Source organism: Trichosurus vulpecula, chromosome 6, assembly GCF_011100635.1.
Source record: "Trichosurus vulpecula isolate mTriVul1 chromosome 6, mTriVul1.pri, whole genome shotgun sequence".
NCBI lineage: Eukaryota > Metazoa > Chordata > Mammalia > Diprotodontia > Phalangeridae > Trichosurus > Trichosurus vulpecula.
Window position 1 is genome coordinate 47079098 of NC_050578.1, and position 14067 is coordinate 47093164.

Consider the following 14067-nt stretch of genomic DNA (forward strand, 5'->3'; position numbering starts at 1 on the left):
TAACCAGAGTCCTGATGCTGAAACAAGTAGAGTTCCTTTTTATGTGGCAACAACATAATATAATAGAAAAAACACTTGGTCTGGTAGTCAGGAAGCCTGGCTTCTAATTTCAGTACTTTTATTAGAAGTGGTATTCTCTTGGTCAAGTCCTTTTCCTTAACAAACCCTCGGTTTCTTCATTTGTCAAACAAACAAGTCAGATTAGGTGATGCCTAAGGTCCCATCCAGATTCTATTTTTCATAATTTCTGAATAGGACATACCATATACCTTTCTGAATTCTGGCAGTTAGGTGGTATGCTCGGTAGAGTGCCAGGCATGGAATTAGGAAGATTTGAATTCCAGTCCAGCCTCAGACACTTACTAGCTGTATTAGCCTGGGCAAGTCATTTAACCTCGATTTGTCTTAGTTTCCTCATCTGTAAAATGAGGATGATAATAGCACCCACATCCCAGGGTTGTTGTGAGGATCAAATGAAATAGTTGTAAATTGCTTAGCAGAATGCCAGGCACATAGTAGGCACTTTATAAATATTAGTTGTTATCATCATCCTTGTATAATTATTCCAGAACAGTGTTTGTTTCCATCCGAATACTTTAACTAGGCTCATGTCTTCTTTCCTTTGAATGAATGAAAAGCATTTATTAAGCATTTAGCATGTGCACAGCACTGTGTTAAGTGCTGGGCATACAGATAGAAAAGAGCACACAGTTTGCACTCTCGAAGAATTCGTAATCTAACAAGGAAGATGACAACTCATATAGGAGGTTTCAGCTGCAAGTCAGATGGAAAGGTCACGTGCACATGTGTCATAGGGCACAGTGGCAAAGCAAATGATTGCATCTTCTTCAAAGTCATTTCCACTGGTAGAACTATGCCCATTTCTGATACTGAACCAATTTTTTAGTGTCAAGAACTTTGGTGGCAAAACTTTTTTTAACAAATTAATTTATTTTTAGTTTTCAACATTTACTTCCATAAGCTTAAATTTTCTCCGTCACCCCTCCCCAAGACAGCATGCAATCCAATGTAGGCGCTACATATACATTCTTATTAAACATATACAACATTAGTCATGTAGTATAGAAGAAGAATTAGAATGTATGGGAGGAACCATGAAAAAGAAAAAACAAAACAAAACAAGGCAGCAAATAGTGTGCTTTGATCTGCATTCAGACTCCATATTTCCCTGGATGTGGATGCCATTTTCTATCATGAGTCTTTTGCAGTCGTTTTAGGTCCTTGAATTGCTAAGAATAGCTAAGTCTAACCAAGTCAATAATTGCATAATGTTGCTGTTATCGTGTACAATGTTCTCCTGATTCTGCTCACTTCACTCAACATCAGTTCATATAAGTCTTTCCAGGTTTTTCTGAAGTCCACCTGCTCCTCATTTCTTATTGCACAATAGTATTCCATTACATTCATATATCACAGCTTGTTTGGCCATTCTCCAATTCATGGGCATCCCCTCACTTTCCAGTTTTTTGCCACCACAAAAAAGAGCTGCTATAAATATTTTTCCCCATTTATGATCTCTTTGGGATAAAGCCCTAGAAGCGCTATTTAGGCTCATATCTTTACAAAATAATACAGTTATTGAACTTTACAGTTCAAAATTGAATTGCTTCTGAAGTAGACATTGGCATCAAATTCAGCCATATGGAACAGTTCATCTTAAAACAAGAAGCATTTAGCCACAGAGCTTCTTCTTTTTTTTCTGAGACTGTGTCTGATGACCTCAGGTCATCCTTAGGCTAATGAAGTAACATCTTTAATTATTTAAAACATGAACATACTAGTAGTATTGTACAATGTACATATAGTCAACTCTCTATTATCTACAAGAGGATTATATATTTTTAATCCCAGTCTAGATTTTTTCTGTAACCAATACTAGGCCGTCTTCCCCTCCCATCAGTTAGTGCAGACCTGAACAAACCTGGCTGCTCACAGTGCCAAAGGATCTCCTCTACATACAAAGGATGTTTTTCTCTGCATTTTTCACAGGTCACTTGAAATCCTTTGGCAGGCTGCAGCAGCCTGAGGGCCATAAACTGCCTATAGGCCACAGGTTGTGCAGGCCTGAGTTGGTGTGTACTTAGAAAATTAAATGTGAAATCTCGACCAAGAAAAACTAAATTGAGAAAGTAACCTCTGTAACAACACATAATATCCTGAAAATCCAAATGTAATTTGTGAATATAATGACATTGCATTACCTGTGATTCTGATCCCTTTCAGTAGTGGGGATAATCAAGTGATAACTGTATAGTCATTTCTATAGTCATAAAAAATATCATTTTGATAATGCTGTGATCTTTTTTCCCCTGAAAGACAGAAAATTATTGAAGTCTCTTTTACCCCAAATAAGCTGTGGTGTTAGAAACAACACACACGTCACACACGTTCGAAGGAAACGGATTGTAGGAGGACAGATTGCAACTGAGGTAATATGATTTAATTCAACAAACATTAAGCCCTTGCTGTGTAGAAAGCCTAGTGCGGAGGCTATTCAGAAGCAACAAAGAAATAGTCCTTGTCCTCAAAAAGCTTGTAGTCTATAAGAGGGACACAAAATACACAAGATCAAACATAAATAAAGCAGACATAAGTACAGACCTGAAAAACCATATAAATGCCAGCAATTGTCATTACTATTAAGTAAATACAGAATAATTTCAAGAGGGGGAGAGTGCTAATAACTGGAGAATTAGGGAAAGTTGTATGTAGTAGGTGGCTGTTAAGCTGGATTTTGATGGAAGGAAGGGATTCTAAGAGACTGGGGTGAACAGAGAGGGCACTGAAGATACAGGACCACTGGCACAAAGTCATGGAGTCAGGAGATGAAATGTCATGTACACATTACCAGACAGGTTAAGTAAGACAAAGACTGCAGAGCATGAGAAGTAACAAAATAAGATAGGAAAGGTAGGTGGGAGCCAAATCGTGTGAGAGCTTTACATGCCAAATGGGGGATTTTATATTTTATCTCAAGGGCAGTAAGATAGCCTTTGAACTTTTTTTTAGTCAGAGGATGACATGGTTCCATCTATATTTCAGGAATATCAATTTAGCAACTATATCGAATATATATTGGAGAAGAAAAAGACTGGAGGCAGGGAGAATGTTTGGGGGTCTATTAAAATGGTCCAGCCTAGAAATAATAAGGGATTGTAGATGCTGCATAAATTGAGGGAACCAGAGAAATGTGAGAGAGATTGTGGAGGGAAATTATATCTAATTATTATCATATTAGCATATCATTACATATATTACATACGTAATTTTATTATTATACCAGGGGAATTGCCAGATGATCAGTGGATGTTGAAGGAGAAGGAAGAGTTCTGGGTAACTTCTTAAAACCCTAAGGATATATTCAAATAAAAGGTCTTTTCCATGTAGATTTCTCTAGAACAGCCTAGATTAGGAAAGAAATCTGAGAAGAGCATGTACTAAGAGACCTGAGGGTCTCCTAAAGAAGATGCCCCTGGGAAGGGAGGGGTTGCACCACTAAATGGCCTATGTCACTGCAGCTGTAATTCCACATGTCTCTTGTAGGGGGATTTCCCATGGCAGGTGACAATTAAAGAAGGTGAAAAAATCCACTGTGGAGGAGTCTATATTGGTGGCTGTTGGATACTGACCGCTGCACATTGTGTCAGGTAAAAATATTTTTAATACCATTCTTTTCATGGAGCAATGAAATTAGGCCAAAAAAGGTAATGGCAGAAGAGGCATGTATGTGCAATTGAAAAAAAATCATTGCAAAATCAAGAATTCATCACCTTTTCATGATTAGTAGTGTCCCAGACAAACTCTGGAGCAGGGGTTCTTAACCTGGGGCCCATGAACTTTAAAAAATATATACTTTGATCATTGTATTTCAGTATAATCTGTTTCTTTTGTAAACCTATGTATTTTATGTATTTAAAAACATTATTCTGAGAAAGGACCCATAGGTTTCACCAAACTCACAAATGACCCTAATCTCCAGACTCTATATGTTTTCTTTGCTTGTAATATTAAATGTTTAATAGCCTTATCTCAAAAAAGTACCCACAATACACTTTTAAAGTATAATTTGCATTATTAACATTTTCTCCATCACTTAAGTCTAGAACAAACAACAAAACAATAAATCAAGCCCTGATTTGTAGCGTTTGCCTATTTCTAATGTATAAAATGGCCATGGTGAATATTTAACAATCTGCTCTCCCAATCTAGTTCAAGTGGACTTGAGCACACTCCTGCCTGTAATGCTTTCTGGCCTCGGTTCTGCCTCCTGGTTTCCATGGCTTCTTTCAAGGGTCACCACAACAACCCCACCTTCTGTTCCTTCCCAGGTTTCCCTCAGTACTAGTGCCTTCCCTCAGACACTACTTTCAGTTTTCCCTGTATATATCTCCTGTTTACCTGGTTGTTTACTTGTTGTGTCCCCCATTAGCCTGTGAGCTCCAGGGCAGGGGCTGTCTTTTGTCTTTCTTTGTATCCCCAGCACTTAACACAGTGCCTGGCACACAGTTGACACCTAATAAATGTTTGTTGACTTGACCAAACTGCCAAAGATGTCCATGACCCAGAAAAAGGTTAAAAACTTGTAGAGAGTCTACATACTAGCCAACTGCCAAGATCAAAGAGAAGACTTTAGGAATTTAACTTCAATGTAGTTTCATTTCTCTCATTCATAAGATTGTTGGCACTTTATAAGCCTTAAATACTCGCTTGCGCTCTCTCCTTCACTCTCTCTCTCTCTCTTTCCCCCATCTCTCTCTCTGTCTCTCTCTAATATATATGTCTACATGTGTGTATATATATATACATATATACACACATATGTTGTAATAGTAATTATATGTACATATATACACACATATGTTGTAATAGTAATTAAAGTGGGACTTTTTGCTGTTCTTCTCTTAAGTGCCTTTAATGATTCTGGCCTTTGTTGGGCAGATAAGGTGGGATTTTGCCTTGGAGTGTTTCTCAGCTTTATTTGTATATGTTGTGATGCTGGGGATGGGGAACTTTCACACACCCAGCCTGGGTGAGGTCAGAGCCCTCACAGCTCTGAACAGGATATAATTGAGGGGAGCTTCGTGTTTGACTTTTGGGACACGCTCATAGAAGGAGCGTTGAGACTCTGGGCAAGCCGTAACTGCCCCCAGGCTTTGTAACCCAGACCCATTGGTTCTCCTCTGGTAACTATGTATTGTAATTTGATTAGGCAAGGTCTGTCTGTTGATGCTTGTAATTTCTGTTTGTATTTGCCTTGAAGTTCAGAGGGCTGATTTCCCCCTGAACTAAATGAATGATGTAAGTATATGTATGTTTGATTAAACTGAGATTGTTAACCCTTTAAAGTTACTTTCCTTAGTAAAGCAGATAAAAAGAACCTGTGATAGCAGCCCTTCTGTATGCTGGGGTTATTGGTCTTACACCCCTACAGCAGCTGCTAGCCACATTGTTGCTACATATGTATATATGTGAGCTATTACTATTATTATCATTTTGAGGCTATGAAGAGATAATATGAACTACATAATTTGTGCTTTTATGCCAGTCAATGAAAGTCAGCCATCTCTCCCTCCAATGTTTTATTCCCTCCCTCCCCCAATTGAGAAAGCAAGGGAATGCCATCTTTTAAAGCTGTATTCCACATAATGACAGCCATGGTCTCAGAGCTAATGAAGAGATAGGACATTTGGGAAATATGAAAAAAAGTCCTTTTTTAAAAAAGGAAGAATAAGGGAACCCAGTACCATATATTTTCATATCCTAATAAATATTTTCCATTTTATCCTGTAGAAAAAATGTAGCACATCGGTACCTAGTATGGACAGGAGTACTCGACTGGATACGATTCAACCCTGGAATTGCAGTCCAAAGGGTAAATCGAGTGATAATCCACGAAAACTATAGTGGAAGCACCTATCAAAATGACATTGCTTTGATAGAATTGCAAAAACATCCAAACAAGGCCACGTGTGAGCTGGCACCTACTACCCCTGCCTGTGTCTCCTGGTCTCAGTATCTCTTCAACCCCGGGGATAAGTGCTTTGTTTCTGGCTTAGGACGAAATAAAGGTATTTCCTATGCTATTTATTAAATAACATATAAGGGGCTGACAGTTATCAGACCAGGTATTAGATAACATACAAGCGGCTGACAGAAAATAAGTTTTACATTGTAGACAATTTGCCATTCATAAAGGAGGAGAAATGCTATCAGAATGCTAAAAGTTGTTGTTCAGCTTTTCAGGTTGTATACATCTCCTTTTCAGTGCTGAAGGGCATGTTACAGGCTAATTCTAGCAATGAGATATAAAGTAATCATAGACTAGTGGAGGTATTGGAGAAACATGGGGAAAGTTTTTTCAAAATTTAAATATATATATATATATAAGCTGCATATTTATTAAATATCTGTTATATTCTAGGCACTATGTTAGGCACTGCAGATGTAAATACATAAAGAATAAAATAATCCCTCTGTGCAGGAAGCGTACATTCTGATGAAGGAGCCAAGTCTGCAGGTGAATAAATGCAGCATAATCAGAAAGTAGCTAAATGTAAACGTCCGCAAGGTAGTTTGCAAGGAAGGGCACTAGTAGGTGGGGGTCTAGGAAAGGTATTCCGCAGAAGACTGTGCATGAGCTGATCCTTAGAGAAAGAGGCGTTTATGAAGCCAAGAGTCTGTCCCTTTTACCCAAGTTCACACACACACACAAATGTAAGAGTACAGAGAGGAGACAAAAAGAAATACATCCCTTAACATTGTCTAAATGTTTCCAGTCAGTGGTCCTCTCTCCAGGCTTGCTGTCCTAGCCAGAGCAGTGCTGGCCAGGTCTCCCCTTCAGGCTCTAGCAGTGCCCTGAGGGTTTGAGGGACCTTCTTTCTAATGCTTAGGCTTCTGTTTTCATTAGGTTCTTATTGTTAGCCACCGGGGACTAGCAACCCTGCTTCATTTAACTAGGGCATATAGATCAGCTCTTATAAAGAGATATTTATTTTGAAAATAGTAAGGGAAGGGAATGGAGGGAGAGGGGAATGGAATAGGCATTTCTATAGCACCTACTATGTGCCAGGCACTATGTCAGGCACTTTTAAAAAAATATTATTTCATTTTATTTTCACAACAACCCCAGGCCATTATTATTATCGCCACTAGGGGATATTAGTAGGATGCTATTAAATGCTATTATTATCCCCAGCTTACAGTTGAAGAAACTGAGGCAGAAGAGGTTACTTCACTTGCCCAAGGGCACACAACTAGTAAATGTCTTAGGTCAGATTTGAACTCAGGTCTTCCTGACTTAGGCCCGGAGCTATACCCACTGCACCACCACCAAGGACAAAAGTATAAGCATCCCCCATCCCCACCCACCCACCCAGCCATCTCAATGGTAAGAGCAGGCTCAGAAGTAACACAGCTTCCACGTAGCGTTGGTCCCACCAAGTTCACATCCAAGTCCAGCATCCTTGCCAGATGAGTATTCATATCAGCTGCCAATGAGCCGGCAGTCATCCCATTGATTCTGGGCCAGTGCTGCAAGGCCCTACATAATCTTGACTCCTGAACTCTTCAATTCCCAGGCGCTTCCCTTTTCTGACTTTTCAAAACTCAAAAAGCCATAGCCTCTGCCTTCGTTCACCTAAAATAAAAGCACAAACTCCCAGCCAAAAAACCAGGGACCCTGTTCACAGGGCAGCAAGATCGCCTCTGGTGGGGAGAAAGACCCACGGCCTCCCCCTTCATAGCATTGTCTCTCACCAGAGCAATCAGAAGAACAAAGTCAGGACTGAGGTTGATTTTTAAATGCGCTACCTGGTCTGGTTGGCAACCACAGCTGGTCAAAAGGTGGTTAGCAGACCAGAACCTATTGCAGAGTGTCTCTGTACAGTGCAGTCTCTCCATTGTACGTCATCACGGATCCCTCGGAAGCAGGCTCCCAACATCTCCCACTAATGCTTGTCGTCTGTTATCACAATGCACGCAAGGAGCTGCTGAGGATACCCAGGGCCTGTTATTTCAGAAGACCTCTGATCTGCACAATGTCCCAATTTGCAGAATTAGATTTATCAGATTGATTTATCCTTTTCATTCATCCCAAATACTCTACCTGAATATCTTCCCTGCAGTTCAGCGCAAACCCCGTGGGACTGTAAACTCCTTGGAAGCAGAGGCTATTTTCTTTGTTTTCACATAACATAACTCAGTATACAGTCAAACATTTGTTGGATTGAATTCTTGACTTTTCTCTGTTTCTTTAAATTCCCTTCAACCTTCTTTTGTAGCAGAAATCCTAAAAACATCCAGCTACTTCTACTGCTGTTGTACTGCATGGTCTTTAAAAATAGCAGGCCAACGTGGCCTTTTCAGCTGTGACATTGGCTTTTTTCAATCAACCAACAAGCATTTATTAAGTACCTGCTATATACAGTCATTATAGTAGCTATGGGAACAAGGACAAAGTGAAATTAGTTCTTGCCTTTGAGGAGCTTACATTGGCGGTGAACTGTGCCTGGGCTGTATTTCCATGAAGCAAAGGGGCTCCCCCGGGGCTTAAGTTCCAATGCTGAAACTTGGAAGAAAAGACTAAAAATGTAAACATCACCTTTGCATACTGTGTCACAGAAATATAATGACATATATGTACTGATACATTCCCATTAGTTCTCATTGTAATTCCTCACTTAAAAAAAAAGAGTCCTTTTCATCCTGACACATTCCAGGAAATACAAGGAATTACTGAATGAAGTAATAAACCATCAGGTATTAGTCAAGTACTTACTGTGTGCTCAGCACTATGCTTAGTGCTGGGAATGCAAAGACAAAAGTACCACACTCCCTATCCTCAAGGAATTGATATTCTAATGATAATAATAAAGAAGCGCAGGTGTTAGGGGGCTGCTAGGAGGTATAGTAGATGGTGCTTGGCCTGGAATCAGGAAAAGCCATCCTCCTGAGTTCAAATCTGGCCTCAGATACTAGCTGTGTGACCCTGGGAAAGTCACTTTGCCCTATTTGCCTCAGTGTCCTCATCTGTAAAATGAGCTGGAGAAGGAAACAGGAAACCACTCCAATATCTCTGCCAAGAAAACCCCAAATGGGGACATGAAGAAGAGTTGGACACACTGAACAGCAACAGGTGTAAAAAAAAACCTTAATATCATTGGTGTGATCACTTAATGCTATGAAAACCAGGGCGCACAATATTCCCTTAAATTTCATTCTTCAAGTTAGAGTGAAAATAGAGAAAACTGGTTGAAGTATATGGCTGAAATTGGCTAATGGGTGTTAATCCTGAAAGTTGGTTAAAGGAGGCAAATAAGCTAAGTGACGGAAAAATTCATATTACCTATTTATTTATTCCCTTTAAACTTAGCAGATACATGCGTGCATGGAATCAGACCTAAAATCTGACTAATGAACAAAGAGATGAGAAAGCTTAAATACATTTTTTGTTCGTCCCAACACAGCAGCCTGCATTACATCACTTTTATGATCCCCATGTATGTTAAACATGATACAAGACAAGGATTTTCCTTAATGGAATAGATTGTAAATACAATAAGTCAGGACAGTTGACAAAGTATCAATTGGAATTACAACCCAGGATCTCTGTGTTTAATTTGCCATTAACATTCCACAACGTAGTATATGCCCATAAAATATTAAGATAAGAAAAAGTCACATAATTCAAGATAATTCCTCCGGGCCTGAAGGTCTCATCCTTAATAGCCATGGACAGAGGAGAAAAGAATGCTCTTAATCAGTCCTATCTGGGCTTGTTGACGTAAGATAGAGGCATCTCTGAGCTTACTCAGAGAACAAAGAGACTATTAGGATCAGGCTTTTCTTTGGGTTAATCAGTTCAGACTCTGAGTCTTATTGAAATTACAAATTTGATATAAAATGGTATAAAATGTTCCACATGGGATATCACAAGACTTAGAGATCATCTTAGTCTCACCCCCTCATTTTGCAGATGATAAATTATTTTAAGAATAAATGTGACATGACGGCAGCTAGGTGGCACAGTGAGTAGAGCACTGGCCCTGGAGTCAGGAGGACTTGAGTTCAAATCCAGCCTCAGACACTTGACATACTTATTAGCTGTGTGACCTTGGACAGGTCACTTAACCCCAAATGCCTTCCCTTCTCCCCTCAAAAAAAAAGAATAAATGTGACAATGGAAAGGGAGTTGTCCTCACAGCCATGAAGATCTGAGTTGAAGGCCTGCCTCTGGCCCAAACTGGGCAGGTGTGTATGATCCTGAGCAAGTGCTTAACTTCTTATTGTTCAAGGCAACTCAGTGAGACACCGAGTTTCACAGAAGGTGCTGACCTGCTTTGGTAGAGGGAGTGTCCTCACCCAGGAGTTCCCTATCCCAATGAAATCTAAGTCCAGTCCCATTCCCTATGCTACATAGCCACATATTTATTGTCTTTTGTGTTTTGTTAAGTTGGGAGAGTTTGTATTCCTTTACATTTGTCAACTGTCCACAAAACACTCATTTCTTTTTTTTTAGGGCCAAGAAATCTTTTTAGGCTCAGATGGGGTGAAGTCAAGCTGATAGGCAACTGTTCTAAATATTACTCAAATCGCTTTTTTGAGAAGGAAATGATATGTGCAGGTAAGCATCGAACGCCTTCTTGGTTATATTTCTCTACATGTATCTGCTTACTTTGAGTACGAATCCAATCCAGTCTAATAAACATTTATTAAGCACCTACTGTGTGCCAGGCTTTAAGGATACAATTCACAAAAAGGAAAACAGTCCCTGTCCTCAAGGAGTTTAACATCTAAAAGAGGAGGTAACTCACCAAAAAAGAGGCAAGAAAGAGTGGGGGGAGTGGAGAGGGAGGAAGGGGTGGGGCAGGGGTAGGGCACATCTCATTGTTTGAAGTTGAAACCAGGCAAGGCAGCTGATGCAAAGGGGGGTGAGTTCAGACTCCAGTTTCTTCCCTCTATAAAGGACGGCTTTGGGAGGAGTTTGATACAGCCCTCCTGTCAGAGGGGGAGGAGGCAAGGAAGGTGGTGTCAATCAAGGCTAGAGTGTGCTCAAAGTCAAAGCTAAAATAGATTTAATCAAAAGAGAAAGTAGAGAAACTGCACTGTAGGTCAGCCACATTAATCAGTATTGTTTTAGACTATTTAAAATGACCAGACAGTAGAAGGTTGGTATGTTGCTGTGGTATAAGAAACGATGAGTTGGTGGACTTAGAAAAATATGGAAAGACTTGGACCTATGAAGGAAGACGTTATCCACCCTCAGAGAAAGAGAGGATGAACAAGTATAGTACAGTCTTACATAGATGAATATGAATGTAAGTGTCTACATATGAGTGATTATAGCTATCTAAGTATAAGTGTATGCATGTGTGTATATGTTTGCATGTACATGTGTAATATGTGTGTGTATATACATCTATATCTATATATCTATCCATGTTTAGTTTTAGCCTTCGGCGGTGGGGGGGAGGGGGGAAAAAGAACAAAGTTAAAAAGTGCACAGCAGAGAACTAAAGAAAACTTACAAGGAAGCAAGGAAAAGATGGACCGCTCAGAAAACAATATGTAGTATTTATTATATAGGCTTTCTTGAAATGGAAATTGATTGCGACATATTTTGAATCCTCTCTTATGTTCTGCTGTACACATGGCAATGCTTTTTTTCTTAATTTGTATTTAAGTTTATAATATGTTTCTTTTTCTTTTCTTATTGTGTATTTAAGTTTTAGTATTTAAGTTTAAAATAAAATAAAAAAGACTAGAGTGTGGTGGTGAGATTAGAGGTGATAAACTTATCCTGGGACAGGCATCTTGTTCCAAGGAGCTGAAACCAGACTGGGAACCAGATGCAGAATGGATTACTATATTACTATATGCTGTCCTTACTGCTTTTTAAAGACAGTGATCTAAAGCTTGGCTCTCAATCTGCTAGTGCGGTGTATTTTAAAGCATTCTGAAGTCTTCAATCAAAATATTTGCAAATATGGTCATATGGACAACAAATTCTCAATGTTCTATAGTAAACCAGGGGTACTACCATCTTAGTTTGTAGACTACAGCCTAATAAAAGTTTTGGTTCAGTTTAATTTAAACATTTATTAAGCACATATGAGAAGCAGGTAGGTGACATAGTAGATAGAGTGCCAGACTCAGAGTCAGGAAGATCCTGGCTTTTACTGTGTGACCATGGGAAGTCGCCTAACCTCTTTCAGCCTCAGTTTCCTCATTTGTAAAATGGGGTTATAATAGCACCCACATCAAAGAGTTGTTATGAAGATCAAATGAGATAATATATGTAAAGTACTTTACAAACCTCAAAGCACTATATAAATCCTAGCTTCTGTTATTAGTATCCATAAGTCACCCTACCAGATGCTAGTGAGCCATGAGGATGGAGAGGAAGAGGATATAGGCTGCTTCTTAGATGTGGGAGCAAGAGAAAAAAGGAAGCTTCTCCTTCCCAGAGAATCCCTTTACCTAGAATGCAATGCTGGAGTCCTGCAAGGTTATTGACCCAGCACCAAACTTCTACCTAAAGCGAGTAGAGTCAGTGGGTATGTAGTGTTGCCAAGGTGGAGAAGTGAGCAGGAATTTAGGAACGCCCAGCTTTTTGGGGGAGAAGCACTACATTGGTGGAGAGAGCACTGGAATTAGTGGCAGAAAACTTAAGTTGCACTAGTAACTACAAAGCTTCCTAGATGTGCAACCAGCGTTTATTAACTTTGTGACCATGGGCAAGTCACTTCTTCCTTCTGAGCCTTAGTCTTTTCATCTGTGACATGGAGGTGATAATACTCATACTGCATCCCACATAGATTTATTGCACAGAAAACTCTTGTTAATATTTCAAATGCTTCGAATTCAGAAATATAGACTAGGATATTATGGTCCCAGATGGACCATGTAAGCAAAGGGCCAACAAAGCTTCCATCACGACTGGGCAGTGTAAGAAAGTATAAATCCCAGTGGATTGTGATGAGTGGGATGATGGGGTCATAATTTTCAAATGACAATAAAACAGGTGCATTCATTTTTTCTTTTTCTTTTTTCTGCCCAGGAACAGATGATGGTTCTATAGATGCCTGTAAAGGAGATTCTGGAGGGCCCTTAGTCTGTATGAATTCCAACAATGTGTCTTATGTTTGGGGCATTGTGAGCTGGGGTGAAAATTGTGGAAACCCTGAATTTCCCGGTGTTTACACCAAAGTATCCAACTATTTTGACTGGATTAGTTTTCACGTGGGAAGGCGTCTTATTTCTCAATATAATGTATGATGGTGTGGCTTCCTTGTCTTCTATTACAGTCAGAATTCCCACTTTAAATAAGACAATATATAATTACTAACTTTTAAAGACAAAAATAAACTTCCAAAAACCACAAAAACATTTCAAAACTATGTTTTATAGTTATTTTTTCTGTTCCTTATAAGATTTTGTGCCTGGATAAATGTTGTACTTAAAAGGTTACTGAAACATTCTCAAAATAAACACTTTTGACAAGCATGCATGCCAGCAATATAAAGCCTTACCCTTGGGTTCAAAATATCAACTTCACAAATACAGGGTTGGAAGAAGCCAATTGGCTAGATAGCCACTTGTGAGGAAGAGATCTGGGGGTCTTAGTGGTCTGCAAACTCAATATCAGCATTGCCATTTAGCAGTCAAGATAAGCTAATTCAATCTTGGGCTATTTTAAGAGAATCATAGCTTGTAGGAATAAGGACTGTATTTATATACTCTGCACTCTTTCCTCACCAGAGGCACACTCTGGAGGACTGAGGTCAGTTCTGAGTGCCATAGTAACCTTAAGAAATTCATAGGACAAAGAAGCCAAGATAGTGAAGGACCTTGAATCTATATCATATGAAGAATGATTGCAAGAACCGCAGTCTTTAACCTGAGAAAGAGAAGATTCAAGCAGGACCTAATACAGCTAGGGAATGTGATAAGGAAGATGAGCAGGGAAGGGGAATGGGGACTGTGAACCACCAAACTTTGGATTCACCTCGGAGTCATGTGGCTTCAACATGCTGTACTTGGTGAAGT

At 39.4% G+C, this 14067-nt stretch overlaps 1 protein-coding gene across 2 annotated transcripts in view; it reads left to right on the forward strand.

Moving 5' to 3' along the window:
• Nucleotides 1-13415, forward strand: part of CFI (complement factor I) — a 42056-nt gene extending 28641 nt beyond the window's left edge. For both annotated transcript variants that reach the window (XM_036764700.1, XM_036764701.1), the window contains 5 exons: nt 2338-2450; nt 3565-3668; nt 5812-6089; nt 10538-10642; nt 13079-13415. In XM_036764700.1, coding sequence (XP_036620595.1) covers nt 2338-2450; nt 3565-3668; nt 5812-6089; nt 10538-10642; nt 13079-13296 — 818 coding nt within the window. In that variant the 3' untranslated portion in view covers nt 13297-13415. The remainder of the gene's footprint in view (nt 1-2337; nt 2451-3564; nt 3669-5811; nt 6090-10537; nt 10643-13078) is intronic.
• Nucleotides 13416-14067: the final 652 nt, after the last annotated feature.